The following is a 26,217-nucleotide window of genomic DNA, read 5'->3' on the forward strand; positions in this document are numbered from 1 at the left end:
AATAAGAGTGGTGGGGGTATTTTCCCCCTTCTTTTTAATTGTAAAACAAAGCAGTCATGATATGCATCAGAACAAAACAATACTTACAGGCAGTGACCATTTTGCATGTCCAGTTGACGCATGGGTCCTTTTGGACCCAAAAGAGGGTGGAATGGGGGCAGTGGTTTAATGGGGTGGGGTGGGCTTATGTGTTCTGCACTGATGCATGTGGGGGCCAGGAACGGAACCCCCATGTAAAATGGTTGCCGCCTGTATCCAGAACATCACTGAGAAATACAATTTAAATGTCCAAATATGGGCAAGTGACTATGATGCATTGTAACTAACCCACACAAACTTCTATGAGCTTACCTGTGCTCACCTGCATGTTGCAATAATTTGTGGTTCAACTTCTTTAGCACTTTCCTTTCTTGTTGCCTGGAGAGGAAGCTTACTCTCCATAGGTAAGGAAAAGAGTGACTTTTATACAAGCCTGTTCTAACTTCTCTTAAGTCTGGCTCAGAAAGTTGTCATCTTCGTTCCTGACCTATATACAGTAGTTCTTACACATAACCAAGCAAATGCAGTAATGTCTGTGGCTTTGGAAACTGAGCTATTGGTGATGCAGCTTTTGTTTGGCCATACTGAGGTTTTTTTCCTTGTAGGAGAAAAAAAAACATATAATGTGATCATATTTCAACAGCCCCATCTATCTGTATCTCTTTCTTTCTCCACAGTAGACACTTTTGCCTCCAGCATCATGGCCTCTGATCTGGAAAGCAGCCTTACTTCCATTGATTGGCTCCCACAGCTCACTCTGCGAGCCACTATTGAGAAATTAGGGGGTGCCTCTCAGTCAGGTCCCCCAGGGGCCGGTCGGAAGTGCTCTCCTGGCTCCCCCACTGACCCCAATGCCACCTTGAGCAAAGATGATGCTGCAGTCCACCAGGATGGGAAGCCGCGCTACAGCTATGCCACTCTGATCACTTACGCTATCAATTCATCCCCGGCCAAGAAGATGACCCTCAGTGAGATCTATCGCTGGATTTGTGACAACTTTCCCTACTATAAGAATGCTGGCATTGGGTGGAAGGTAAGTAGACTTGGGCATTCTCAGAAGTTCATTCATAGGAGCAGAAGTTCCAGCTTCTGCTCCTATGAAAATCCATTCCCATTTAACGTTATATTGTATGATCACGCCATGAATGTGCATGGTGTTTTACAGACTGAATGTAACACAAAAACAAATCTCCGCCTCAAGGTACTTACATTCTAAATTTTGACCAGAGGGGAGGTGAAACTTTCCCATATGAGTGTTTCAGTCTTCAGCTTCTCCATGCCTCTTCTATACCCTTGAAGTCCATTCTGTATCTTTAAAATAGATAACATTGATTTCATTTATTAATTTCTTCCCATGAAACATCCTGAAGCAGTCAACAGTAAAAACATCAGCAATAAGTACATATATAAATATAGTTTCTAGTTCAATGCAGATAAAGAGGGTAATAATAATCTCCACTTAGGAGGCTTGGTGGAATATGAGCTACAGATTCCTATTTCGAGTCAGAGGCTCTCTTCTGTGCCAGTGGTAGCCAGCCTTCTTGGGGCTTGTGCCACAGGCTAAATTAGAGCATGTGATTGGCTAATGTGCCATGGCATTTCACCATGCTAGAGGTAGGTGGAGGTACACGCCATAACTACCACTGTGTGCTGCAGATTAGTCACATGTGTTTCATGCAGCCTTAATTCTTCCTGCAGAGTAAAGGAGAAATTTAGCTTTTAGGGGTTCGGTGAGTCAGTCTGTGCTGTAACTTTTGTCTGAGGAGCTGTGGTGGGGGAACTTTCTGCACTTTACTCAGTTCCTTCATGGGGGACCTTCTAGAGGCCACTTGCCAGGGATGTGCAGGGCCAGAGGAAGAATTGGGCAGAGAAATGCACGGAAGGCTACTTTCTAGCAACACAAAATCTAAGGGTTTCTTCAATCACATATGCCTCCATCTTCTGGGCCTAATGTTCACCATCCCTGGAGTAGAACATTGGTTCTAAGAGAAGACCTTGCCTTTTCTCTGTTCAGGATTTCCCATTGTGTAGGTAAGAGATGCAAATCTGCATCCTGGTGGGGAGATTGGAACTGCTCTTTGGGGTTGGAAGCTTGGCTGCTGCTTCTCCAAAATACCACAGGTGGGATGACTTCCAGGGCAGCTGTGGTAGGTGGAAAGAGGCTGCTTAGCCCTCACTGTTCTTGCCTGCCACATCCTTCCCATCCCACCCAGTACTCCATCTCCTGCTCCCCCCTCTCGATGTGGCAAAAAAACCAGCAACAACCATAGCTGTGCCTGGGAACTCTGGCTGAGGGGAAAGCAGCAGCATTTGGGCTAGGGAGGTGATAAGGGCATGGGTGAGCAGTCTGCCTGTTAGCTATGTCATTTTTTTCCTCCCTAGAACTCCATTCGTCACAATCTGTCTCTGAATAAATGCTTTCGGAAAGTGCCTCGCCCTCGGGACGACCCTGGAAAGGTGAGAGGGATCAAGCTAGACATTTGACCATCACGGTGGGGAGGTGTTTTTAAAACCAATGTTGCATTGACTTCTAAACCCTCACTCCTGCTCTTGGCAGAAATTGGACTAATGTGAATGAACAGATTAAGGGAGGACATAAAATATGCAGGCAAGTTGAAAATTCTGCTGCTCCTACTCCAGGCTAGAGCAAAGGTTTGTGTAAAAGTAGGGCATAGGTATTTACGGCTCTGCTGAAGAAGCAAGGAAAGAACATTCAGGTTTTGTTCTTCTGTATCTCTCAGTAATAGTAATATTAATAGTAATAAGTAATAAACTCTACTGTGGATGAAATAGCTCTGACTTCTTCGGTATGTGCACATTTGGGAAAGCTAAGAGAAAGCAGTGGGCCTTTGTATCCCAGACTGTAATATGTGTGTGCATGACCCAGAACTATCCTGCAACAGGAGCAAAACATCACTTTTTTAAGATTTTACTGCATTTCTGCCCTGGTCATTCTTTTTCATACTTTTACATCAGAATTGCTGTTCTTGTCCAACCTGTTCTTCCCAAGAGTTTATTGGAGACTGAAGGAGTATTGGGATTGTGACATCACAAAAAAGTATCAAGGATGATGTTGCAATGCAAAGAAAGGACCTGTCTTGTGCTGCAAGAGTAATTGATAAGCTGTGGCAACCTGCATGCTCTTTGGTATTATGGGTTGCACTGCTGCTGTTGCTATCGCTGATATCAAGGGTTGGTTTTATACTCCTTTCACCAGTAGATCTTATTCTTTGCAGGGTTCTTACTGGACCATAGATACCTGTCCTGATATTTCCCGGAAGAGGCGTCACCCACCAGATGACGATGTGAGTGTGGCTCCCCATTCCTACCCTCAAAATCCAAAGCATTTGTGAGATGATTAAGAGATCCACTTTTTCCAAAGGGCATGATCCTACATGGCACAGAAGTAATGCATTGGTCATAAAACTCAGGCTTCTGCGAGCCTTCACTTTCATGTTTTTTTAAAAGCAAGTTTGTAGCCTTTATGGGCTTGCAGCAATGTTTGTCAGTTCATGAGCAATGTCTGCTGAGATTTGGAAATAGAGAAGAATTGCATAAGATTTGCAGCAGCCAAAGGAGGGAAAGGCTTCAGCGCCTTGCCCCCTTTGCCCTTTCTTCCTCAGCCTACTCCATTATTAGCAGAATCAGAATTATTATTATTTAAATAGCAAAATACATAATAAATTATACACATGTGCTTAATTTAAATGACTTTAATTTTGTTCTTTTAAATTATTAACCTAATGATTAATAACTGTATTAGCTATATTGCTCCAAAAACAGCATAGATTTATTAAATCATTCAGTAGGGCTGCAATGTTTTGCTTGCATTCTTGTGCACACATGCCTTGGAGTAAACCCCACTAAACAGAGGGAGACTGGCTCTAGAGTAAATATGCAATAATACATTAAATTAAAGGGTTAAATTAATTAATTAAAAAACTTTTAATCACCCAAAAAGATGCTGGAATTAATTGTACAGCAATTTATTTTTTATAAATCTTATTTTTAGTACAAGTGCTTAAAAGAAGCATTCCATCTTTTTTTGCGTTCAGTGGGTGTGGGGGATGCCTCTTCTAAGATGATGCCTGTTAAAAGGTAAAGGACGCTGGACAGTTAAGTCCATTCAAAGACGACTATGGGGTGTGGCGCTCATCTCACTTTTCAGGTTGAGGGAGTGGTGTTTGCCTGCAGACAGCTTTCTGGGTCATCTGGCCAGCACGACTAAACCTCTACTGGTGCATGGAGGACCGTGACGAGTGCCACAGCGCACAGAAACGCCTATTACAACACATACACGCCTCATCTAAAAACAAAGAAAGTGCTTTGTGCTGTGGAAACACTGTTTTAACCCATATGCAGATTTAATTGATAGATCAGTTAATTAATCAATTAAAACTTATAACTAATCACATAAAATTTATTTAATTGGAAAGTTCATGTGTTTATTTCACAAGAGATTTCTGAGGTTCGTTCAATAGTTATGTCTTGGCTGGTGATCTTAAATTGGCTCACCGCATGTGAGTCCGTTGTTTAACCACTAGACATGGAGTTTTAATTTCCCTCCTGCTCTAGCACATTGCGTGGCAGGTGACGTTCCCCTTGACTGCCATACTTGCCCCTATCTAGTCCTATCAATTTTCTGTCAACTCTAGAGTGAGTTGTTTCTCTGCAGTTTTACTTCTCTGCCCATGTGTTTCTTATGCGCATATTTTCCATCTGTTCAGCTGTCCCAGGATTCCCCAGAGCAAGAGGCAAGCAAGAGCCCCCGGGGGCCTGTTTCTGTTGGGGCAGAATCATCGCTGTCCCCCGAATCCACCCAGCAGCTATCCTTGCAAAGCACACCGCCTATTGGCAATTACAGTCAGGTGAGTCGAGGGTAAGAAGAGGGAGAAGCAGCGGAAAAAGGCGGCTGCTGAGGGGGAGCTGGGAGGAGGGAGGAAGAAAATGGGAGAAGGCTATTGAAAAGCAAAAAAGGACATGGATGATGAAGGGAAGGGGAAATGAGCTGCGGCACAGTGGCATGCCTTGGATGTGGGCCAGCTAATAGCTCTGAAAATGGGGGAATTGTACATATACAACCCCTGGTTTCAAAAGGCTAGAATTCTATTTAATACACCTGTTTATCTTCAGCAGAGCACAGGGCCTGTGGATGTGGCAGCAACAGTGGCTGGCGGTCAGAGCCGTGAAGGTCCAGATGTGCCACCTCCACATTACAGCAACAGCAACGACTTGAAATTCTCCTATTCTGAGATCAACTTCCAGGACCTGAGCTGGTCCTTCCGAAATCTCTATAAATCCATGCTTGAGAAATCCTCCTCATCCCAGCATGGTGAGTAACAGTGCCAGGTATGATTGGGGGGTTGGGAGAGAGAGAGAGGGAGGGAGAGGTGTCTGCACCCCAGATAATCATCTTAGAATCATAGAATTGTAGACTTAAAAAAGGGACCCTTGGGAGTCATCTAGTCCAAACCCTTCAATGCAGGAATCTCAGCTAAAGCATCCATGACAGATGGCCATCCAATCTCTGCTTAAAAACTTCCAAGGAAGGAGAGTCCACCACCTCCCAAGGGAGTCCCTTCCACTTCCAAACAGCTCTTACTGTCAGAAAGTTCTTCCTGATGTTGAGGCTAGAATGAGGCCCCTACACTTTAAGAGCCCTTCTCAACTGAAGAAGTTGGCCTGCTCTAGAGAAATCCTATGTCCCTTTTTCAATGAAACCTCCTTTTTTGTAGAATGCATACTGAATTAAAAATTGCTACAGAACTATATGCTCAATAATGGATTGAGTGTTTTTAGCTGACCTCTTGAGTTAGGGACATGCCTATGCTGTAGGGAAAGGGGAAAGATCAATAGCTAGAAATAGGTTGCAGAGAAAGATTACCGTAATTCCCCGTATAATTGCCACAGATTTTATGCCTTTTTTTGCCCCAAAGTGGGGTGCAACCATTATGTGAAGCAATAATCTTATTATTACTAAATTTTATTATCACTAAGCTATCGCAGGAAGATGCAGGTCTTATCATATCATGTGCCTCACTCAAGGCAGCTATGCCCGTCTGCACACTTCACTTGCACCTATGGAAATGCAGTATAGTATACTGACATGTGCACTGAGAAAGCTAAGCTTGTGGCTTGCAATGCACAATGTGCAAGAGAAAAATGTGTATCCATATCCCACTGGTTAATACATTGCTGCTCTGTTTAAGTGGCAGGACAAACAGAATTATACCATGCAATGAAAGGTAACCTGGTTTTTGGACTGAAAAAGCAGGGTGCGGTGGTCATTTGGTGAAATATGGTACTTGTTTCCCAACTCCAGAGTAGGGTTGGGCGATCCACATTGTGGTGTATCACCAGCCAAACATTGTAGCTGCAGTTGTCCCAGCCTGCGAGGCACTGGGTGAAACTGCCACAGCTGTCACCGCGGGAGCTGAGACACTTTCACCCTAGGCCCAGTGGCAGCTGGCCCCAGCCTGCTGCTCAGCTGAGGGGCAGGAAGGCTCCAGCTGAGCGAGCCCCATGACTCCCCAAGACAGAGTGAGCCCTGTGACGGAGCCTGACAGGACTCCGTTTGCAGGACTCCCTCTGCCTTCGCTGGTGTGGGGGGCGGGGCGGGTGAGCAGCCCCACTGCAGCTTGTTGCTCCCTTGGCGTGCTGGTAGCAGAGGGTCTCTGGAAGCAGCAGTGTCACCCACAACATACCACTGAGTGAAGCCATCATTGCGGTCTGCCCCTCATAACAGCCTGGGCGATATATCAATATATCGCCCAGGCCTACTCCAGGGTACTTTGCATTCTGTTAATCAGTTACAGCCACTGGGGGGCAGCATCTCATGAAGCTAATCTTGTCTTTTGTGTTATTCGCGTAGAAAAGGGGTGAAAAATTCTGGACCTAAGCTGCTGTTTAGTGAACATTGCTAGAAATGTGGTCACTGAAGTGCTAATGGCTTGTTCTATAATATTTGGGGTACTCGCCTCATTTCTAGGAAAGGTATAGAACTGATGTTTCTGCTACCTTTGTGTATTTTAATGCAGGAGTGGTTAACCTCAGTTCAAGGGCGTGATTTGCCCCTCCCATGCACACACAGTTTTTTCTGGCTGTCCAAGACCTTGCCAATGTTGGCAGCCGCAGCAAAATGGTGAGATAGGGATTAAAAAACGTGGGGTGGGCAAAGTCCAGTTCCCAGATAGAGGTGTTCACTGCCCCCTCTGCCAGTCATCAGAAGGAGGGCCATAATATGCCTGTGTGTGTCTTGTGTGTGTATGCATAAGTGCATGTACCTGATAAGAGAGTGGGTGGCCATAGTGGCCCCTGGAGGGCTGGGCACAGGTGAATGTGGCCCTCCAGGCTAAAAAGGGCCCGCCACCCATTTTAATACTTTCCTCTTAATCCTCCCTTCAGATTTCTCTTCCCTCCTGGGTGACATGCAGCCCTCCAACCACAATTACTATATGTACCACCAGCAGCAGGTGCCCTCCTCGGTGGGAGCTGCACCCCCCCTCCACACTCCAACCTCAGAAGGCTGTCCATCCCAGGGTGGCAAGCAGCAAGGAGGTGACAGCTATGGCCCCCCACCTGTGATGTCCATTCACCCCTCTTCAATGCAGCATGGAGGATATCACCAGCATCAGCACCACCACCCGCACTCCCATTCACAGCAGCAGCAGCAGCAGCAACAGCAGCAATCACAAGCTTCCATGAATAATGCTAGCTTTGGTAAGTTACAGAGTGGGCAAACTCACAGAAATATTCATTGAATGAAGGACAGATGGACTAGGCAAGGCTGAAAGTTTGGAGTTGAGGAGCTTTTGGCACGTTCCTTCTGAGCAATAATGAAGGGCCACCTCACAGTTTACATTTTTAGCTGTGCACCAAAGATAGTCAAGTGTGAATGTGGAAAAACAGACTTGTGCAGGCCTGCATTGTGCGGGACGTCAGAACTGACTGCAGCTCTCTTGATTGTACCCTGCACTGGGCCTTGGGTTTACTCCAAGGTCCAACACTATCACTGTAGGCTCAGGTGGTTTTGACTAGGAGTGCCTATATCTAGCTGAGGCTAGTTCACCAGCTCCAGTCCCTTTTGGACAGAGATGATACAGTCACAGTACACAGTAACTTATGGACTGGATTGTTGCAATTCACTCTCCATAGGGCTGCCCTTGAATACAACTCGAAAACTTCAATTGATCCAAATGCAGCTGGGGTTCCATTTAGAACTCCAATATAATCCCTGTTTTAAAACAGCTGCATTGGTTGCCAGATAGTTTCTGGGTTCAATTCAGGGTGCTTACGTTAGCGTTTAAAGCCCTTAACAACATGAGCCCCAAATTTCTGAAACTATCTTCTTCCCTTCAGATCCTCTCAGGTGTTAAGATAAGCAGTGGGGCCTTCTTGCTAGTTCCACTGCCCTCAGAAGTTTGGGGTGGCGGGGTGGCAGCCCAGAAGAAAAATTCCCTGGATTTGGAAAACCTAACTCACTACAGCAGTTGCTAATCTCCTTTTCCTGAGCAAGGTTCTGTAGCTAGTGGTCGCAGACCATATCCAGGCACTTTTGGAAGAAACTGATTTTCCAGATCCATTTCAGTTGGGGTTTAGGCACAGAAACGGCTTTGGAAACGTGTCCCTGTTAATTCTTCTTGACCTCTCAATGGCTTTCGATACCATCAACCATGGTATCCTGGAGCAACTGTCCGAACTAGGTGTGGGTGGCACTGCTTTGCAGTGGTTCCAGTCCTCCTTGGATGGTCATTCCCAGAGGGTGTTGCTTGGGGAATGTTTTTCAGCCATGTGGAACCTTCAATGTGGGGTCCTGCATGGCTCACTCCTATCCCCCATGTTGTTTAACATCTACATGAAACCGCTGGGTGGGGTTATCCACAGGTTTGGAGTACCTTGTCAGCAGTATGCTGATGACACTGGGCTCTATTTCTACATTTGAACGTGAGGCAGTGGAAGTGCTGGATCAGTGTCTTGCCTTGATAATGGACAGGATGGGAGGCAACAAACTGAAACTCAATCCAGATAAGACTGAGGCACTGTTAGTGGGTGGTTCCCTAGACTAGATGGCTTTAAATTTTGCTTTTAACTGCTGGGTGTTTGTGTTTATATCTATTATTTTATTAGCTTCAATTTTTGTAAGCCATTATTGATGATAAAAGGAGCTTGGAAAGCTTTGAATGAATTAATGAATAAAACAGGGAGTGGCTGGGTACAGAGAAGAGTTACGTTGTCATGAGGAGGTAGGTTGTTCAGTTCAGGATTTTAGAGATAAATGTATTAGGCATGTATTTGGTGTCTAATATAAGGTATGGGGGTACACCCTGTTGACTATTTTGTGTCCCCCATTTTTCAGCATTTCCCCCTGAGTGGTGCTCCAACATAGATTCCCTAAAAGAAAGTTTCAAGATGGTGAATCGGCTGAACTGGTCTAGCATTGAGCACTCCCAGTTCTCAGGTGGGTCATGTTATGTTATTTCCTTACACCCTTCACTCTGGTAGAGGGGGAAAGGGGCCCTTCAAAGGCTTAGAGTGGGAAGTAGAGATATAGAGAAGGATCTCTTCGGCAAGAGTAGAGAACAGTGACGCCTAGTTTCTTACCTCTCTCTTTCTCTGGCCCCTGCAGAGTTGATGGAGAGTCTGCGCCAGGCTGAGCGTAAGAACTGGACTCTAGATCAGCATCACATTGCCAACCTCTGTGACTCCCTCAATCACTTTCTCACCCAGACCGGTCAGCTCCCTCACCTGGGAGGCCCACAACAGCTTCCCCGAATCTCCGAGTCCTGTGCCATGAATAGTGGCAAACAAGAGCAGCCCATGAACCAAGGTACTCAGCAGGGCTTTCTGGGTGGGGACCTGCCATGCCAGGACAGTAGGTGAGACGGAATCAAAGAGGTGTAGCCACACCCCCTCACGTGGCACCGTTTCTAGGGATGGGGATAAAAGGTTCAACAAAGCATATGTTTTTGTCACATCCGGTCTCCGTCTCTCAGATTTTCCCTAACCTTGATCTGTTTTGCCTGATCCCTTAGTATGCAGGGGGGGAAACAGAAGAGTGTAGTTTGAGGTGTTTGAGGTGCCTGTACCATCGCCAAAAATTATGAATGTTCAGTGCCCAGAGTACATCTGAGCAATGCAAAGATGGTAGCAAACACATGCTGCAATGTTGGCAACTGCCATTACCATAAAGGAGTTTTCCCCCACTTACGGTAGGCTCAGATTTGCACAGGATGGATGGCTAAGCATGTCCAGTTCTTTGCCACTTTACACAGCTAGCAAGTGTGTGTCTGTGCATACTGAGAAATACTGTGTTTTACTGAGAGATGAAAATGTACCTCATGAATGGGTGCATGTGTGTCTGTTTCAAATGGGCCAAGACATAGTTTATCAGCCTATCTCAGCTTTTAGCGTTCTGACTAGTGTGAAAGACTCAAGGAAAACAATCAGGGACCTGATGACCACTTCTTAGCAACACACAGCGGTTTTAAAACAAGTTATAAGAAAGCATTCTGCAAAAGCTTATTCACAAGTCACCCATGGAACACATGGAGATAAGAAAGAAAGCCTTTGCTGAAAAGAATCAGAAGAATTGACAGAGCTTATACAAATGCAAAGACATATTTGCAGTTATAAAAGGATGTTCAGGTTGCCCCATTTTTCACTGCTAGAGTGAGATTGCATGGTATGAATTTATTCCACAATTCAGCCATTTCCAAAGAGTCTTCTGTTCTCCATAAAATATGAATACTGGGCTGCACATGCTCATTATGTTGCATGGATAGAGATCTGATGACACATTGTGTGAAAACATCTACATATTGTTACCTCTTCGACTTCAAATTGCACCCCACCACATTTACTCTAGTGCAGTAAAGTCATATGAGTAGCATAGGTTTGTAAATAACCACTTACCTGTAAGAAATGCCTCCAGTTAATCCACGATGGAATTAATTATACAATGAAAGACTTGTAACAGTTTTCAAAAATTACTGAACTGGTGTATGAAGGCCTAGTGGGCTAGTAATTTTTGTGGATTTCTTTGCAAAGCTGAATTAGTATGCTTTTAAAAGAGCATTAAGATAAAAAGAGGAAGTCTTTAAGAGTTGATCTAGCAAATTTATGTCAACTTTGTAACTATAGTGCTCAGACATGGCTAGTGAGGTACATGAATTCACATACAACAAAACTGAAACAAAAAACAAATCTGTGTTTTGTAGAAAATGCAAATTGTACATATATCTTTTTGATTTTTTTTATGTATTGAGAAAGTTGCTAATTGTTTTTCATATTTATATCTGGCAAAGGAGCCAAACCAGTTGAATGATAGAAACCATCCCTGATTTTCTGTATCCCAGATGATGCTACAGATAAACTTATAGGAAGACCTGAGAGCATGTGTAGAAGTCACATATCCCACCTTAATCGTTTGTGTTTCCAGGTTGCAAGCAGGTAGCTGGGGCTATTGATGGTTCTTTTCCCCTTTTTTCTGCTAGTGAACTCTTACGGTCAGCCACAGCCTCCCCATCTCTACTCTGGGCCATCTCCAATGTACCAGATTTCCACCCAGGACACGCCAGGGTATAATCGTCCAGGTAAGGATGAGTTTTGAGATACTCTTTGAACATAAAAAGTTGAATAATTTCATTTCTGGCTTGCTCCAGGGTCTAGCTGGCAAGTATAAATCATCTGCTTTCTGCTATCATCTCTTTCCCCAAACATATGCAGATGATTTCTAGCAAATGTTTGAGTTAGGTGCTTAGTTACACAGGCTAAACCACCCACACATTGCTTGGCCCAAATGCTTAGTTACTACAATGGACACTTGTGTTACGTTACCTTCGGGTAACGTAACTTTCGGGTTGTGAATGTGGCAATGTTTCGCCGCGCATGTGCAGAAGCGCTCTATCGTGCCGCGTGCATGTGCAGAAGCGGCGCCTCTAGATGCAGACTTTTCGGGGTATGTACGGACCCCCGGAACGAATTAAGTTCATATCTGGAGGGTTCACTGTTCTACAGGTGTAGAATGGAAAGACTAAAAGTGCATGGGACTGGGAAATTCAGAAAACAGAAAGAAGTACAAAAGTTGAGGTGCTAATATTTACCTGTCATGTGGTTGAGGGAACTTGGCAAGGTGAAAAACTGGGTTGTCTACTGCAACTCAAGAGGGGCACTGTCTATAATGTGCTAGTAGTCTACAGCTGAGCAGACTTACTTATTAGTTCCAGTGAAACCCAGTGTCCCTGCAGACATTGTCTCTCTTTCTTACCTACCGGACAACAAAATCCACCAGGGCCTTGCAGAGTCTAGTCAAAATGCTTCTTTCCTTGCAACTAATCTCCAGTTTTATCCTGGGTTCTTTCAAACCTTTCAATTCATTTAAACATAGAAAAAATTATCCTTTGGGAAAGGGGCCTCTGCATGAAGGAGTCCTGAATAATTCTGAAGAAAATGACAAACACAGTTCAGATACAAGGAGTATGGAGAAGATTGAGACAAGGAAAGGATGTAACTTAAGTTAATGACAGGGAGAAAAGCCATCTTCCACACCCACCTATAGAGCATCTGAAAGCAGAGCAGCCTTCTGGTGTGATCCCAAATGGCTGTACAAACTATGAATACAGTGTACATCCAGTAACAGGGGAAACTTACCAGTAAACCTCACCTCAATCTGAACCAGGCTTTTCACAATGAGTCATTATAGTAAAAAGACACAGGTAATGTGTTTTTCTGGGTCTTCCTAAGTCATGCCAGCTGTTTTACCACAGGGTTAAAGCAAAGTCCACGACTCAGATCTCATTCTAATGAGGTGATCTCACCTTTGCTGAAAAATGGTTCAGCTTGGCCCTCTCAGGAAATGCAGGATATGCTTTTAGGCTCAATCCATTCACTCACAAGAGATAACAGACAAAGTGTTGCTTGCATTAGATATGACATTGGATTCCGGAATTAATTGAAGCAAGTGCAGCCTCCTGTTTAAGGGCCTGAATATGTTGACAGGCTCACATATGCCACCAGGGCCAATCCAAAAACACCATTTGGGGGCATGTGCAGAGTTTCAACTGAAGTGAGCTGCTCTGTAATGATCATAGTAGTTTATTATCAAGAATTCTACATAATAGACCACTTGTTTCCTGTTTTCTTCCTTTCTGCAATGCATTCAGGTCATCATCTGGTTCCACGGCCGCCTCCAGGTGCCAATGAGGAAATCCCTGATGATTTCAACTGGGATTTGATCACCTAGCAAGTTACAGACTTGATAGCACATCCCTCATGTAGGGTATGGGAAGGGGAGTCTGGGGTTTGGGTCACAAGACCAGCACCTTCAGCCTCTTTCCTTGCCTGTATATAGATATATATTCTCTACTTCCGCCAGAGAAGCTGCCGCAAGATGCTGCCGAAGATAATCCTTCCTTGCGCTCCCTGTTTTACCTTATTTTCTTCTTCTTTATTATTATTATTATTATTATCATCATCAATAATAGTGCACAGCCCTTCTGCTCCATCTTCCAGCTTCGGATTTTATGTGTTTACTGGCACCCTGTGTGGGATGGAGGGTAGGAAAACTGTTTTTTGGTGTCATGAGAAGACCTCGGAAGGAGGAATTCTTGAGGGCACCTTTCTCTTCCTGCATCACCTGCGTTTTAACAATCCCGCTTTCCCTTCAAGGTGGCCAGTGACTCTGTTTTATTGGCTACAAAAGTGAGAGAGCCCCGTGAATCTTGAAAGTCTGTAATAATTATGTTCTTTCTTAAATGTTGTAAAGGGGGGGGGAGGGGAGGGGAGGGTTAGACCGGCGTTGAAAGGAGGTCTGTGAACTTTCTCACACCAGCAGGAGCAGCAGGATTAACAAGTGCACAGAATATGAGGCTCTGGGTGTGGAGAAGAGCTGGAATATTGGAGTTTGACAGAGACAGGCTTGCCTTAGTGGAAGGTGAGGACTTCCCTCTAGCTGAAACATTGTGGTTACGAGTCTGCTGCTTGGTAGGGACTGAGTGTCTGGTATAGACGATGGGGGCCTTTACCTTTTTTCTACACTGCCTTTTTCAATCACTGCCATTTTGCACTTTCCCCCTCGGCAGACGATGAAAGCTTGACAGGTCTGGCTTGTATCCGCATCATGTGGCTTGGGTACCAAGATCGAACCAGAATCCTCAGGGCTTGTCTTATCACAGTTCCGCCCCCCTCCTGCTGCCTTCTCTCATAATGCAGTAAGGCTTTTATTTGAATATGCAGATAAGACATAAAAATCAAGAAGTAACTTCTCTACCCTGCAAGGTTTTGTTTTTCCTCTCAATTCTCTAGAAAGTGTTGTGGCTTGTGATGCAAGAGTAAGAGCTGAGGGTGTCTTGTCTGCCTTATATAAAATAAGCAACTGGTGGTCCCTGTTTCGTGGATAAACTTAAGGTGAAAGGAGGAATGTAATACTGAGCAGAGCTTGGTGGGTGGAGGGTTTAAAGCTTTCTGGTAGAGGCTAAGTGATTGTGGAATATCTCTGTGAAGAAGATGCCGAAAGTGTATAGCTGGAATAGGAGGGGAAGTTGGAAGGGCCCTTCCAAGTCACGTGGGGTCAGGAAGGGCAGAAGTTCAGTTGTATGGCAGTCCTTAGGAGACAAGGAAGAAGAAGGGTGCCAGTGTAGGATTGAATTTTGAACTGGATCTGGCTAGGTGACCTCTTTGCTGCTTTGTTTTCAGTTTCTAGTGTGACTCTCTTTTGCCAGACCTCTTGTTAATCTGCATACTCTTTCAGCTGCAAGCCTGCTTTGTGTGAAGAGGAAACTTAAGTTGGAAGCAAAAAACATCATAGGAAAGTGCTGTGCCCGAGGGTGGGAAGGTTCTGTAGCACTGCTTTTAACTCACTGTTCCATTGGATTTTGGAGGGAGGGAATTTTTGGTTGTTGGGGAATGGGGCCATCATTGTGTGTACCAAGAGGAGTAGAAAATCCCTGAGCTGAATTCCTGGAGGAGTTTTAATGGTTGTCTACACTGTCCCAAGATGAGAATGATGTGACCAGGAACAGGAGATTCTTGTTGGCGAGTGTCTGTGGAACACGCTGTAGAGATGACTTCTCCTCCAGATGCCAGCTGGTGCTTTTTACAAGAAGTTTTCGAAGAATAAAATCCACAGAAGGTGGAGAGAATAAAAGATCACTCCTATAGGTATTTAAAGGCGCCTTGTTTGCATATGTAAATATATGCCAGTCAGTGTGCAAATTAGCCACATCCTCCCTTTTGCCTCTGAATTAACTGCATCATTCTCAAGTGGGTTAGTATTGGAATGGACACATGAAGTCATAGACTCAGCACTGGAATTCTGCACTGTGAGCAGCTGACACAGCCTGTCCTGGAAAAACAAGGGTCAGCAGCACAGAGGGCTGGCCGGCCAGCCTGCCTGCCGCGGAGAGAAATCCCTCGTCTGCCCCCCCGCTTCAGTGCAGCCCACAATGCTTTATGTCAAGGAGATGGGAGAGGGGTGTGGCCTCACAGATTTATTTTTTTTGCATGCTTTCTTAATTAAAAAAGTGAATGTTTATGGTTTAATCCCTTTGGTGCCCCTGTTTTAATTTGTCTGTGGCAACTCGTAAGGTGCAACTCACATCATTGGGCTGGAATTTGGACAAAGGAAATACAGCCTTGTTCTTACTGAAACAAAGCCTGTCATTTTACATATGCTTGATTCCAGTTTATTCCTTACATTTGTACCACCTCATGTTACAACCAGAGCCCAAAGCCTTCATGCAGAGTAGTGTCTATACAGTGAATTTTGCAGGAGCACAGAAAGTGCAGAATTCAATGTTTTGAGAAACACTGCTTCCTTTTTCTTTTTTAAAAATGCTTTGTCCGTTATGATTTTAAAGATATTATTGAAATTGGGGGCTGAAATCCTAGAATCCAGGAAAGTGGTTGAAAATAGTTTATTTCACTAGGGATGTGGCTTGAGTGCCCTTGCATTGCTCCTTCACATTATTAGTAAAACCAGAATAAATTATACAGAATAATACAATACGATACAAAACAATAATCTTTATTGTCATTGTCCCATACAGAACAACGAAATTGAAAGAATCTACATCAGACATTCAAAAACCAACAATCCTGCTATCCCAGCCTGGTTAGCCCCCTAAAAACTCTGATAACCCATAATTAAATACAATATACTCCCATAGAGACTACTTTACACTGCGTTTAAAACCAAAATCGCATTTGGATAGAAACTTTCTCAGGTGGCTAGTCCTAGTCTTTATAACCCAGTAACTTCTTCCAAATTGTGGAATAAATTATGTAAACAGAGATAAATTACAAACCTAGACAGAGCTCTATGAGAGCAGATGAAGTTTAACTTTCATCTGTTCCGGCATCTTGATTTCCACAGTGGCCAACTAGATTCCTGGGGGAAGCCCATAGGCAGGGCATGAAGGCGGCAGCTCTCTCTTGCTCATCCTCAGAGGCATGCCGGCTCTGGTCATGGAGTTTCTATACAGACATCATGACTAGTGGTCACTGATAGAATTATTCTCCCATGAATTTGTCCAGCCTCCTGTGAAAGCCATCTAAGCGGACAGCCATTAGCAGTAAATTCCATAAACTGATTATGCATTGGGTAAAGAAGTACTTTACATTGTCCTCAATTTATTGCCTTGGTTTAATTGGATGGCCCTGATTTTTAGTACCGGTAACTCACAACATACACGCGTTTGACTTGTGCACATTCAGCTTTACACACTTGGCTATATATATATATATATATGGAGAAAAAAGACTTTGGCAATTCCACTCACTGTTGAACCCAATGTGTTTTGACTATACAGTCGTACCTCGGAAGTCGAATGGAATCTGTTCCGGAAGTCCGTTCGACTTCCAAAATGTTCAAAAACCACAGCACAGCTTCTGATTGGCTGCAGGAAGCTCTGTTGGATGTTTGGCTTCCAAAAATAGTTTGCAAACCGTTCGGGAGCCAAAACGTTTGGGAACTAAGCTGTTTCAACTTTCAAGATACGGCTGTACATGATTTTGGCCTTACCCCCTGGTGAGTTAGTCGTCTGTATTATCATAAAGGATTACATACTTTTATAAATGTTTATTACGGATCAATGTTCTAGGACATAGAATTAGGATCTTATTAGTCCAGAAGTTTGGTTTTTTTAATAATGTAATTAACACCGCCTTGGCTAGGTGCAACAGATCTTAATCGCAGTGTAGAAACACCCCTACCAAGATACTTTAAAACTTGAGTTGAATCACTGGTACTTAAGTTTGTTTGTTGTTTTTGATATTTGTATCCTACCCTTCTTCTAAGGAGCTCAGGCAACATATTTGGGCTAACCCTGTTTTCTTTTCACAGCAACTGTGTGAGGTTCAGAGAGTGAGGTGCCCAGGGTCATTGCTGAATGATCCAACACTAACAGTATTCATTGCACCACAGTAAATTTCGGTAAAGGAAATTTTGTTGGGTGAGTTGATGTAAGAGCCTATCAGCCATCAGTGCAGGAATCTACTTTTGTTCTTAAATTTTCTTGTATACAGTACAACTTCACAGCTCAAAGACCTTCAGTGCTGCAGGAAACTTTTAGATTAGTCAGTGATGGGTGCTTCCTTGTTTCAAAGGAGTGACGGAGTGTGATCCAAAATAAAAGTCATGAGTAGAGACTTTTTTTTTTGGCACATTATTTTTGCTGAGCTATGCTATTTATTGAGCAACTTTGACTTTCAAAAGGGAACTGGTCTTTTGAGCATAGTTGAGAAAGGCTGGGTGCAGTGATTGGGTGGCGCATGATGCACATTCCCTGTTGATTCGAGTTTAGAAATAGACAATTTGAGCCCAAAGGGCTTTTTATCAGACCTGCAGCACTCAAAGGGAATCATGTTTTGCACTTAGCTACTTCCTCCAGGAAACGAGCAAAGGCTTCTTTAGCCCCCTTTTCTTCAACATGCATACCAACAGGCTTTCTTCAAACCTTTCCTTTTAGGTATATCTGCTGCATACTGGTGGGCCTGGTGTATACACACAACAAATGAGGTGGTAATGATTGGATTGCATCATTTTAGAACGGCCAGGTGGTTGGCCCTATGTTACTTTTCCTTGCAAGGAGAAAACTGCTGGAGAGTGGGTTGAGCTAGAACCTTTTTTTCATTTTTCTTTTTACTTGCGCAGAGAATGTATTTTTCAAATGCAGGGAAGCATCCAGAAATGCATGTCCTACAGTGGCCTAGTCCATTTCCTTGACTCGTTTGTCAAGAAATGTAGATCAGGCACAGAGTTCTCTAACCATCTCAAGGGGGGACACTTAACAGAGGCTCTGTCAGTCTTATTCCCATTATGTGAGGCCTAAGCCTCTGCCTCCAGACTGCCTCTTCTTGGTGCTGCCCCCCATAGACAACCTCAGACACTTGAAGGGCCAAACACCTGGCATGTAGACAGGCACTCCTCTGTCCCATAGCCTGTGTCACTGGACCGATGAGGTCTTGTGGGAAACATTTGGTTCCTGGTGTTCTGCGAGGGCCTGTCCCTATAGACCTCAGTGGTTCAGGAGGTTCTTATGGGGCTCCTGTGTGACAGCCTCAGGCACAGTGGTTTCTCAACATTGAGCAGCCAGCTGAGTTCCTGGTTGGCTCCTTAGCTGGTGCATCTGCAGCCCCAACTGGATCTGTCCTGCTGCTGGATTCAAAGGTTTCAACAAACTTTGACCAGGCAGACCTGCTTTGAATGCCTCCTCAGCCACAAAGCTCACTGGGTGACTGGGCCAGTTGCTATCTTGCAAGCTAACCTACCTCTCGGGGTTGTTGTTAAAGGGATGCCCATGACTTTGACCTCCTTGGAGGACGGGTGGGGAAGAAATAGTAGCTTCTTGCCTATGCCTTTCCTGATGTAGAGGGGTCACTCAATTCAAGGCCATCCTTAATAGCTTGATCACCAAGCTGCTAGGTGCAGTTTTGTATACACATAATAGAATATATCCTTGTAATTCCCTGTTGTAATAGTGGCGTGTTATTAATACATAGGGTACATTTTACAGAATAGCATAACCAAAAACAAAGCATGAACAAGACAACAAGGGGATGGGAAGGAGGCAAAAGGGCCACAAGAAGGAATGAAAGTTAGAATTTTCCTTCTCTCCCTTCACATATTTCTGAAAGAGACAGAGATGAGATTTAACTGAATATATTTCCTTATGGAGAAGGGAAAGGAATAGTTTCCCTGCCTAATATCTTCAGTGATCTCTCTCTCTCTCCTCCTCTCCTCACATTAAACCATAGTTTTATGTTCTTGCTTGGCGTGCAGTTTCCCTTTATTTGTCAAGGAAAGGAGAAAGTTCCTCCCCAACAAGGAATCATGAGGTTGCTCTGTTGGCCTCTGTCCAATGCTTTCAAGAGAAGATGGAAAGGAGGCCACTTCCTCCTACCTCTACCCGTGGATGGAAAAGAAAAACAACCTCCCACCCCTTAGGAATAGAGAGAGAAAAGACTAAGAGCAATGCAGCATCCTAGTCTTTATTGGGTCTTCTGATCTGGCTTTTGGTGTAAACTGCCTGTAAGGGTTCTGGTATTGAGATGCCTAGAGACTGATAGAGCCAGGCTGCTTTCTGGGTGCTCAGGCTCTCTGTCACCCTAGTTGCTTTCTCTCACACTCCCCCCCCCCCCAGTATTGAGGCAGAAGGACTAAGCGGTTCCAAATTAAAGCCACCTAGTGTTGCTAGGAAGGGAGAGTAACCATAGGAGAAATGTGAAGAGGGAAAAGTCAAGCCTGTTTTAATTCAGAGGGTTAAAAGCAACTTATATATTAGTACATGTGTGCAACCTACCCCAATCCAAATACGTAACAGCAAAAAACTGGGACAAAAGCAAGGCATCTGCAGCTGAACAGAATAAATTGTACCCCACTTCTCTTAACTCACTCTCCCAGTGCTAGTACTAAAATGTAGGCCTTACAGTGCTTCTGGAAAGGTGCCCAGGTTGGGTGAATTTGCAGTGGGAGAGAATTCATTAACTAGGCAGCCCCTAAGGTATGCTCTGGAAATAAGCACATTTTGAATGGAGTCTCCAGTAGCCCTGAAAATGGACAGGATACTCATAGCTGAAACTCAAGTCTGCAGGTACTATTTGGCTTGGTTCTGTAGGTTCTAGCCATGCCTGTTGACCACCACCATCACCCCTTTGACTACCTTTTCCTTTCTGTTGAGCAGCCGTTCCCACCTAAAGTTAAGGGAAGGGGCTTTCCTCCTAGATCTGCTTGCAGAACGTAGGCTCAACCCTTGCCTACCTCTTCCCTGCTTTGCTTTTAGAAATTAAGCACTGCCTCCAGTTTTCTTTGACAGTTTTTGGTGAATGCAGACCACTTACAAAACAAAGCTGCTGACACTTCTTGCAAGATTTCTGTGCCACCGCTAAAGCTTATTCTGGCTCGTCATACATGGCTATGCTACTTCCATTCATCAACAGGGAAAGAAAATATGTAACAAGTCAAGTAATACTGTAGGGCACATTTGCAGTGCTAGAAAATTTTTGACAAATTTGGATACCACCACCACCACACATGTTGCAAAGATAGGCAGTTGTCCCCGTCTCCCTTCTGTGGTGTAACCCAGAACTTCACTTGACCCCCTCACACCGCAGCACAAAGGGGATTCACAAGGTGTGGCTGCTCTATGCATATGCAAGAGCTCCAGATACTAATTCAAAGTGGCCACATTTGTGCCAATCAAGAACCCACAGTAGCAAGGACAGTTTAATTGCCTGGAAGCTCCATTTTAGAGGGCGGAAACATCAATATCATGGTTAACTGTAGACTTGCTTCTTTCCTGGGAGAAGGCAGTGGAGCATGTTCCTTCCTCACTGAACGCCCCTTCCAAAATCCCTTGCACCGTCTGGCATGCTTTTTCCCTGAATTTTTTCCCCACAAACACATAAAGAAGTGGGTTGATGCAGCTGTTGGCATAGGCCAATGCTGTGGAAACATGGTTCCACAAAGCCAGTGTTTCATAAAGTGCTGTGCTGGGGTTAGCCAGGAGATACAGCACCCCAATGACATGATAAGGAGCCCAACAGAGAAAGAAAGTGACTATCACAAGCAGGATCACCCGCAAAGCCTTCACACGGGACTTTGCAAATTGGTTTCTGAGCATCTTGAGGGCAATAAGGACGTAGCAGGCAGCCATGATTCCGAAGGGGAGGAGAAAACCAAAGATGCTTCGGGTGACAGTAATGGACACAAGAACGCTTGGCAGCTCGTCATAAAAGGGCATTGCCATTGAGTCATTGCTAATCGGGAGGTTGCCAGAGTAATTGCCAAAAAGAAAATAGTCGGGAAGATTGGAATAAATAACATTGGATATGGCAGTAGCTGGGTGGGAAGATTCGTGTGACACGTATTTTGGGCTGGTGACTTCCACCGTCAATGAATCTGTATCTCTATTAGTGCCAAGAGTGCTTGGTGTGCTGGAATACCAAGCCTTGCTTTTGTCTGTATTAAGAATATGGTACTCAGAATACACATCCAAAATTCTGTCTGTGAAAGTATCTTCATAGCTACTAGCCACAAAGGTAGGACGTTGACTAGAAAACTCTTCGTTGCTGGGAAACAAATAATCTGGCCATCCTTCCTCATATTCCTCACCGTGCCAATTGTAGACACACCTGGCATTGCCCGATTCATCAATGGAGATTTCGCGATAGAAGAAAGCAGGAAAACACATAATGAAAGCTAGGAACCAGGTAACACCACAGACCACGGATGCGAACCTTACTGTCCGGTGATTCTGACACCAGACAGGCTTCATCACCACAAGACACCTGTCGATGCTGATGGTGGTGAGGAGGAAGACACTGGCAAACATGTTGAAGATGATGGCAGACGGGATAATCTTGCAGAAAAACCACCCGAAAGGCCACTGCTGATGCAGCACCAGGTGGACAATGGAGAATGGCAGGGACAGGCAGCACACAAAGTCAGCCACGGCAAGGTGCAGAAACCAAACCGTGTTCACCGTTCGCTTCATTTTCAGAGCAACGACCCAGATTACCAAGCCATTTCCGGGGAGGCCCAGGAGAAAGGTGATGGAGAAGATGAGCAGAGATCCAATAGACACGGAATCCATATGTTGTAACGTGAAGGAGTCCTCAGATTCGTAGAAACTCTCATTAGCCATGAATGGAGGCATGTTCTTTAAAAAAGAAAAGAAAGGAGGAAAAGCCTGAAAAATGCAAACAAGCCAAAGTTCTTAGATGCTGTTCTAAATGAGGAGAGTTTGCAGCCTCAGAGATCAGGCCACAGTCAGTGGGAAATTATCCAGCACAAGCTGCTGCTGAAATGCATGGGAGCTTTGCAGGAGTACCCTTGGGCTCTTGCATCGCTCCCATTTATTTTATTTACACTTGTGCAGAAGAACTTCCTAGTGACTTACACACACCTCCTGTTTGTTTATTAGTGGGAAGGAGTGGTGCTTAGATGTTCCACTTCAAGCAGCAACGTATCTGGGGTTAACCCTGCTAGGGATAGTTCATACGTTCAGCAGAGTCAAGTACAGTAGGAAGACATTTTGGGGGGCTAAACTGCTTCAGGCTACAGGTGGAAGCATTTCCTTCATGCAGGAAGGTGAATTTATTTAAGATGGGAGAGAACTCAAATATTCAACCCTTCACCTGCAGCCTAAAATAGCGCAGTCCAGGGAAAGCTTTAACGCTTGGTTTGTTTCTTGTACGCAGTGAGATTCATTTGTCAGGTAAGGTCAAAATAAGCCTCTTTTTGTATTGCTGCACTTGATGGAAGATCAAGAAAAAGTGTGCAAACTCAGATGATGTTAACACCTGGAGGATGAGAGGGTGGGACCACAAGGGGCAGGAACCCAAAACTTGTGGAAGGCCCTTGACCAACAGGTTGGTGTCCTCTTGTATAATTCATTTAATTATACCCTAGTAAGTGGGAATGGTTGTCTTCCTGTTCTCCAGTAATTGGGGGGTGGGTGGAATTCTGTTCTAATTTTTTTATGGGGATGTTGTACAACTTCCATGAATCAATGGTTATCCCAAATTTTTAGTGTCTGTCACTTTCCTAACTGGGAAATGTCCAGGTTTCTTTTTTCAAAGAAGTGAATTAATGGCACCCCAGTTGCAATTGTGCAAACCTAAATTTCTGGTATGTGATTTAATCCCTCCCACAAAATGGTGACAAAACTAGTGGCCACCCTGGAGATTTTTTGTGCTAAGCAATCTCAGCCTTCTTCGCTTTACCCCTTATTCCTTGTACAGGATTAAAGAACACGAGGGCTCTTCCCTGCTTCATGGGTGCAGCAAAAGACATCTTTGCCCTGTGCCATAAAATCCAAGTGGCTCCACTGCCTCTGCAGGTGTGCACACACATTAATTAAATAATACTATCTTGCCTGTTGCCACTCTTCAATGATGTCTAGAAATCGAGGCAGCCACCTTCCCATCTCAATGTGGGCCTGGCTTTTTCTATAATCTTGGAATCTTATCTCTATAGGATCAAGGACCTCCCTGGTCTGGCTAGGTCTGCACTGTCCTGTTCCGCTTGCTTACATGGATGCACATCGCCGGGACGAGGAGTGGGGTTGCCAATGCATTTCCCCCAACTCAAGGGATCAGTAACCACGTCTGCATTAGTCAGAACCTTAAAGAAGCCCAGTGCAAGGGAATTGGATGTGCTCCCCATCCACGCAGCAGCAGTCTCAGGAAATTACATTAAGCTCCAGTGAGACAGGGGCTTCCCCTTGCCCCCAGGGTGTACTTCTAATGGTCAGTTCCACCTGCTTGCTCTGATAATCCTAGCTGTACCTTGAAAGGCTTGGTGGTGGTGGTTCAGTGTATAAATCCTTTTCTATAATGACTTGAGCTTGGTTCCTTTTTTTCTCATTGCAAATGATGTGGTTCCCTTTGTGGTAGGGGAAAATTTGTGAGTGGACAGCATTTTTGTCTCTTGTATATTTTTATGACGTGTGCAATGTTGCAATTACAGTATAACCAATGTGTCAGCCATGCAGCAGTGGCAATTGTGGTCAGTAATAATGAAAGCCCCACCCCAAACATGATGGAATATATAAAAAAATAATATGTACAGACCATTTGGTTGCTTATGAGTTTTGACAGTAGCACTCTTGTAACCATTTGTTATATTTATTCACAACCGTGAGGGCTCAGAACCTGGATTTCTTCAGAAATTTAAGAGTTTCCTTGTCTTACAGGTCTGGGGACTACTTTTTTTTAGCACTATGGACCTATTAAAACTGCAGTCGTTGAAGCAGGGCACATATCCATAGTCAATGATTGTGTGGTTATTAGGGCTGTGCATCCACACCCTTATTTTATTACATTTTTAGTACGCAGACAGTATCAGACAAAATATTGCAAAATATTGCAACTACACTATAATAGTATCAAGGCACACTGTTTTTATGATTAAAAAGTGAGTTGACAAGAGTGGTCATGATTTGTAGTCCCTGATATAGCAGTTTTAGTTTCCAGAGTATGTCTCACACAATATAAGCCTGTGCATTGTAAGTTACTGATTTTTATTAAAAACAAAGAGTCTTGTGGCACCTTAAAGGCTGACACATTTGTCTGGGCATCAGCTTTCATGGACTATAGTCGGATTCCACAGATAACCATACCATGCATTTGATGAAGTGAACTGTAGTCCATGAATGCTTATACCAGCATACTTTTGTTAGTCTTTAAAGTGGCTCTTTTGCTGGAGCAATAACAGCAAGCACAGCTACCCCTTTGGAAACTCGATCCTTATTGGTTTTTATTAGGAGAGGGGGGGGGCATTTGGTAGCTTTTTGCTTTCCTTAGCAGCTCTCCCTTCTTCAGATTTTTCAAAAAAGTGAGCAAACTCCTAGATAAGATCTCTCTTATTCTGGACAGAGCTCCCCAACTATGAATAATTCATAAAAATGATGAATTGCTTTTCTCGCCATCCACCCCTCTCAATACTTTCTATTTTCCCTCTCCAAATCCTGGCTATAAGCTTATATGTCTCATATAGGAGTCCTCAACCCCAATCTCTTGCCCCAGCTAACGCCTACCTTTGCTGTAGGACTGGCTCCACAGTAGTTTCTGTTGCTGCTGCAGTCTTTGGTCACCAGCTCCTTCTGTCCGACTGGGTCAAGAATAGGGGAAGAAGAAAAGGCAGCTCTGGACAGGAAGTTGCAGATTGCACTTCTAATCACTTTTACAGGGAGAACATGCTAGTTCATTTTCTTGATTGTTCTGATTAGGAGAGTCCCCACATAAGGCTGAGCAAACTTTTAAGAGCATTTTAGTTTTGTTTTTAAGGCAAAACAGCAGAGATCAATCTGGAGAAAGGGTGCCCTTCAGCCATATAGCTTAAATGGCAGAACATCAGAACATTTTTAAACGAGATGAAATTATTTATTTAATCATTGGAAGTATTTCTAAGGTGCCCTTTAAGGCCAAGCCCTCGCAAAGCAATATACATAAGATGCAATGTGTGTAACTTATAAGGATGCAGGTGCCATCTGAAAATGAAACAAAACACTTCTTTGAATCGCAGAAGCCAATTGTGCCCTCAAAGAAAGGCAGTTGAAAAGAGTTGTGCTTTCAAGTTCCTTCTAAAGGCCTAGACTGAAAGGGCAAAGTGTAGGTTAACAGAAAGGAGTTCCATTACTGGGGCCACCACCAAGAAAGCACTGCTCTCTCTCACACTCTGTAGCCTAACCAATTTTCTCAGTAAGGAGGTACAAGAGCAGGCTTAGTGGTATATGGGCAGCATCATACAAGTAAAGGTGGCCTTTAAGTTAACCTGGGGTTTAAATAAGATAATTATTATTATTATTGGTAACCAGTTCAGTTGGTGCAAAAAATGGTGTCACATGTTCAAATGTCCTGGTTTCGTTCGCATCTGAGTAACTGCATTTTGCACTAGCTGTAGTTTCATAGGTAGCCCTACATGATAGGGCACAATAGCAGTCTTAACTTGGAGGTTCCTATCCTGTCCTAGCCACTCTAATGAGGTTCACAGCTGGTATAAAGTCTAAGATGCTAGAAGGTGTTCCTGTATAAGAGCTCAATCCAGAGTAGCCACCGTCCCAACTGTCAAAACCTGTTTTTACCCAGCTTAAATTTCAGCTGCTTCTTCATCCATCTCAGGCACCTGGTTCATGTGGTCCACAACCTTCATGGGCGACTTAGGCAAAAAAGAGAGTAGAG

At 44.2% G+C, this 26,217-nt stretch overlaps 2 protein-coding genes and 1 long non-coding RNA gene across 5 annotated transcripts in view; 2 read left to right on the forward strand and 1 right to left on the reverse strand.

Moving 5' to 3' along the window:
* FOXJ2 (forkhead box J2) overlaps nucleotides 1–15,576 on the forward strand; it is a 31,880-nt gene extending 16,304 nt beyond the window's left edge. The window contains exons 2-11 of one of the 2 annotated variants that reach the window (XM_083630516.1): nucleotides 717–1,072; nucleotides 2,422–2,496; nucleotides 3,276–3,344; nucleotides 4,767–4,907; nucleotides 5,176–5,371; nucleotides 7,444–7,758; nucleotides 9,395–9,496; nucleotides 9,665–9,865; nucleotides 11,532–11,630; nucleotides 13,200–15,576. In XM_083630516.1, coding sequence (XP_083486642.1) covers nucleotides 740–1,072; nucleotides 2,422–2,496; nucleotides 3,276–3,344; nucleotides 4,767–4,907; nucleotides 5,176–5,371; nucleotides 7,444–7,758; nucleotides 9,395–9,496; nucleotides 9,665–9,865; nucleotides 11,532–11,630; nucleotides 13,200–13,279 — 1,611 coding nt within the window. In that variant the 5' untranslated portion in view covers nucleotides 717–739 and the 3' untranslated portion in view covers nucleotides 13,280–15,576. Of the gene's footprint in view, nucleotides 1–716; nucleotides 1,073–2,421; nucleotides 2,497–3,275; nucleotides 3,345–4,766; nucleotides 4,908–5,172; nucleotides 5,372–7,443; nucleotides 7,759–9,394; nucleotides 9,497–9,664; nucleotides 9,866–11,531; nucleotides 11,631–13,199 lie in introns of both variants that reach the window. The other variant, XM_083630515.1, reaches the window with a different exon arrangement.
* Nucleotides 1–26,217, forward strand: part of LOC310770353 — a 571,729-nt gene that overhangs the window by 2,675 nt on the left and 542,837 nt on the right. The window lies entirely within an intron of this gene.
* On the reverse strand, nucleotides 19,781–25,395 carry C3AR1 (complement C3a receptor 1). 2 transcript variants are annotated; one of them, XM_083630618.1, is made up of 2 exons: nucleotides 25,074–25,395; nucleotides 19,781–22,193 (listed from the first exon to the last, which is right to left on the reverse strand). In XM_083630618.1, exon 2 carries the CDS (start codon nucleotides 22,188–22,190, stop codon nucleotides 20,781–20,783), a length of 1,410 nt encoding a protein of 469 aa, XP_083486744.1. In that variant the 5' UTR covers nucleotides 22,191–22,193; nucleotides 25,074–25,395; the 3' UTR covers nucleotides 19,781–20,780. The 2 variants fall into 2 exon arrangements, with proteins under 2 accessions (XP_083486744.1, XP_083486745.1); XM_083630619.1 differs by having other exon boundaries at nucleotides 19,781–22,223.

The sequence above is a fragment of the Podarcis filfolensis genome, assembly GCF_964270895.1.
Source record: "Podarcis filfolensis genome assembly, chromosome: 9".
NCBI classification, from domain to species: Eukaryota; Metazoa; Chordata; class Lepidosauria; order Squamata; family Lacertidae; genus Podarcis; species Podarcis filfolensis.

What these genes read in the sequence shown, in the direction of transcription:
- C3AR1 (XM_083630618.1), bottom strand. Translation starts at nt 22,190, where the DNA reads ATGCCTCCATTCATGGCTAATGAGAGTTTCTACGAATCTGAGGACTCC.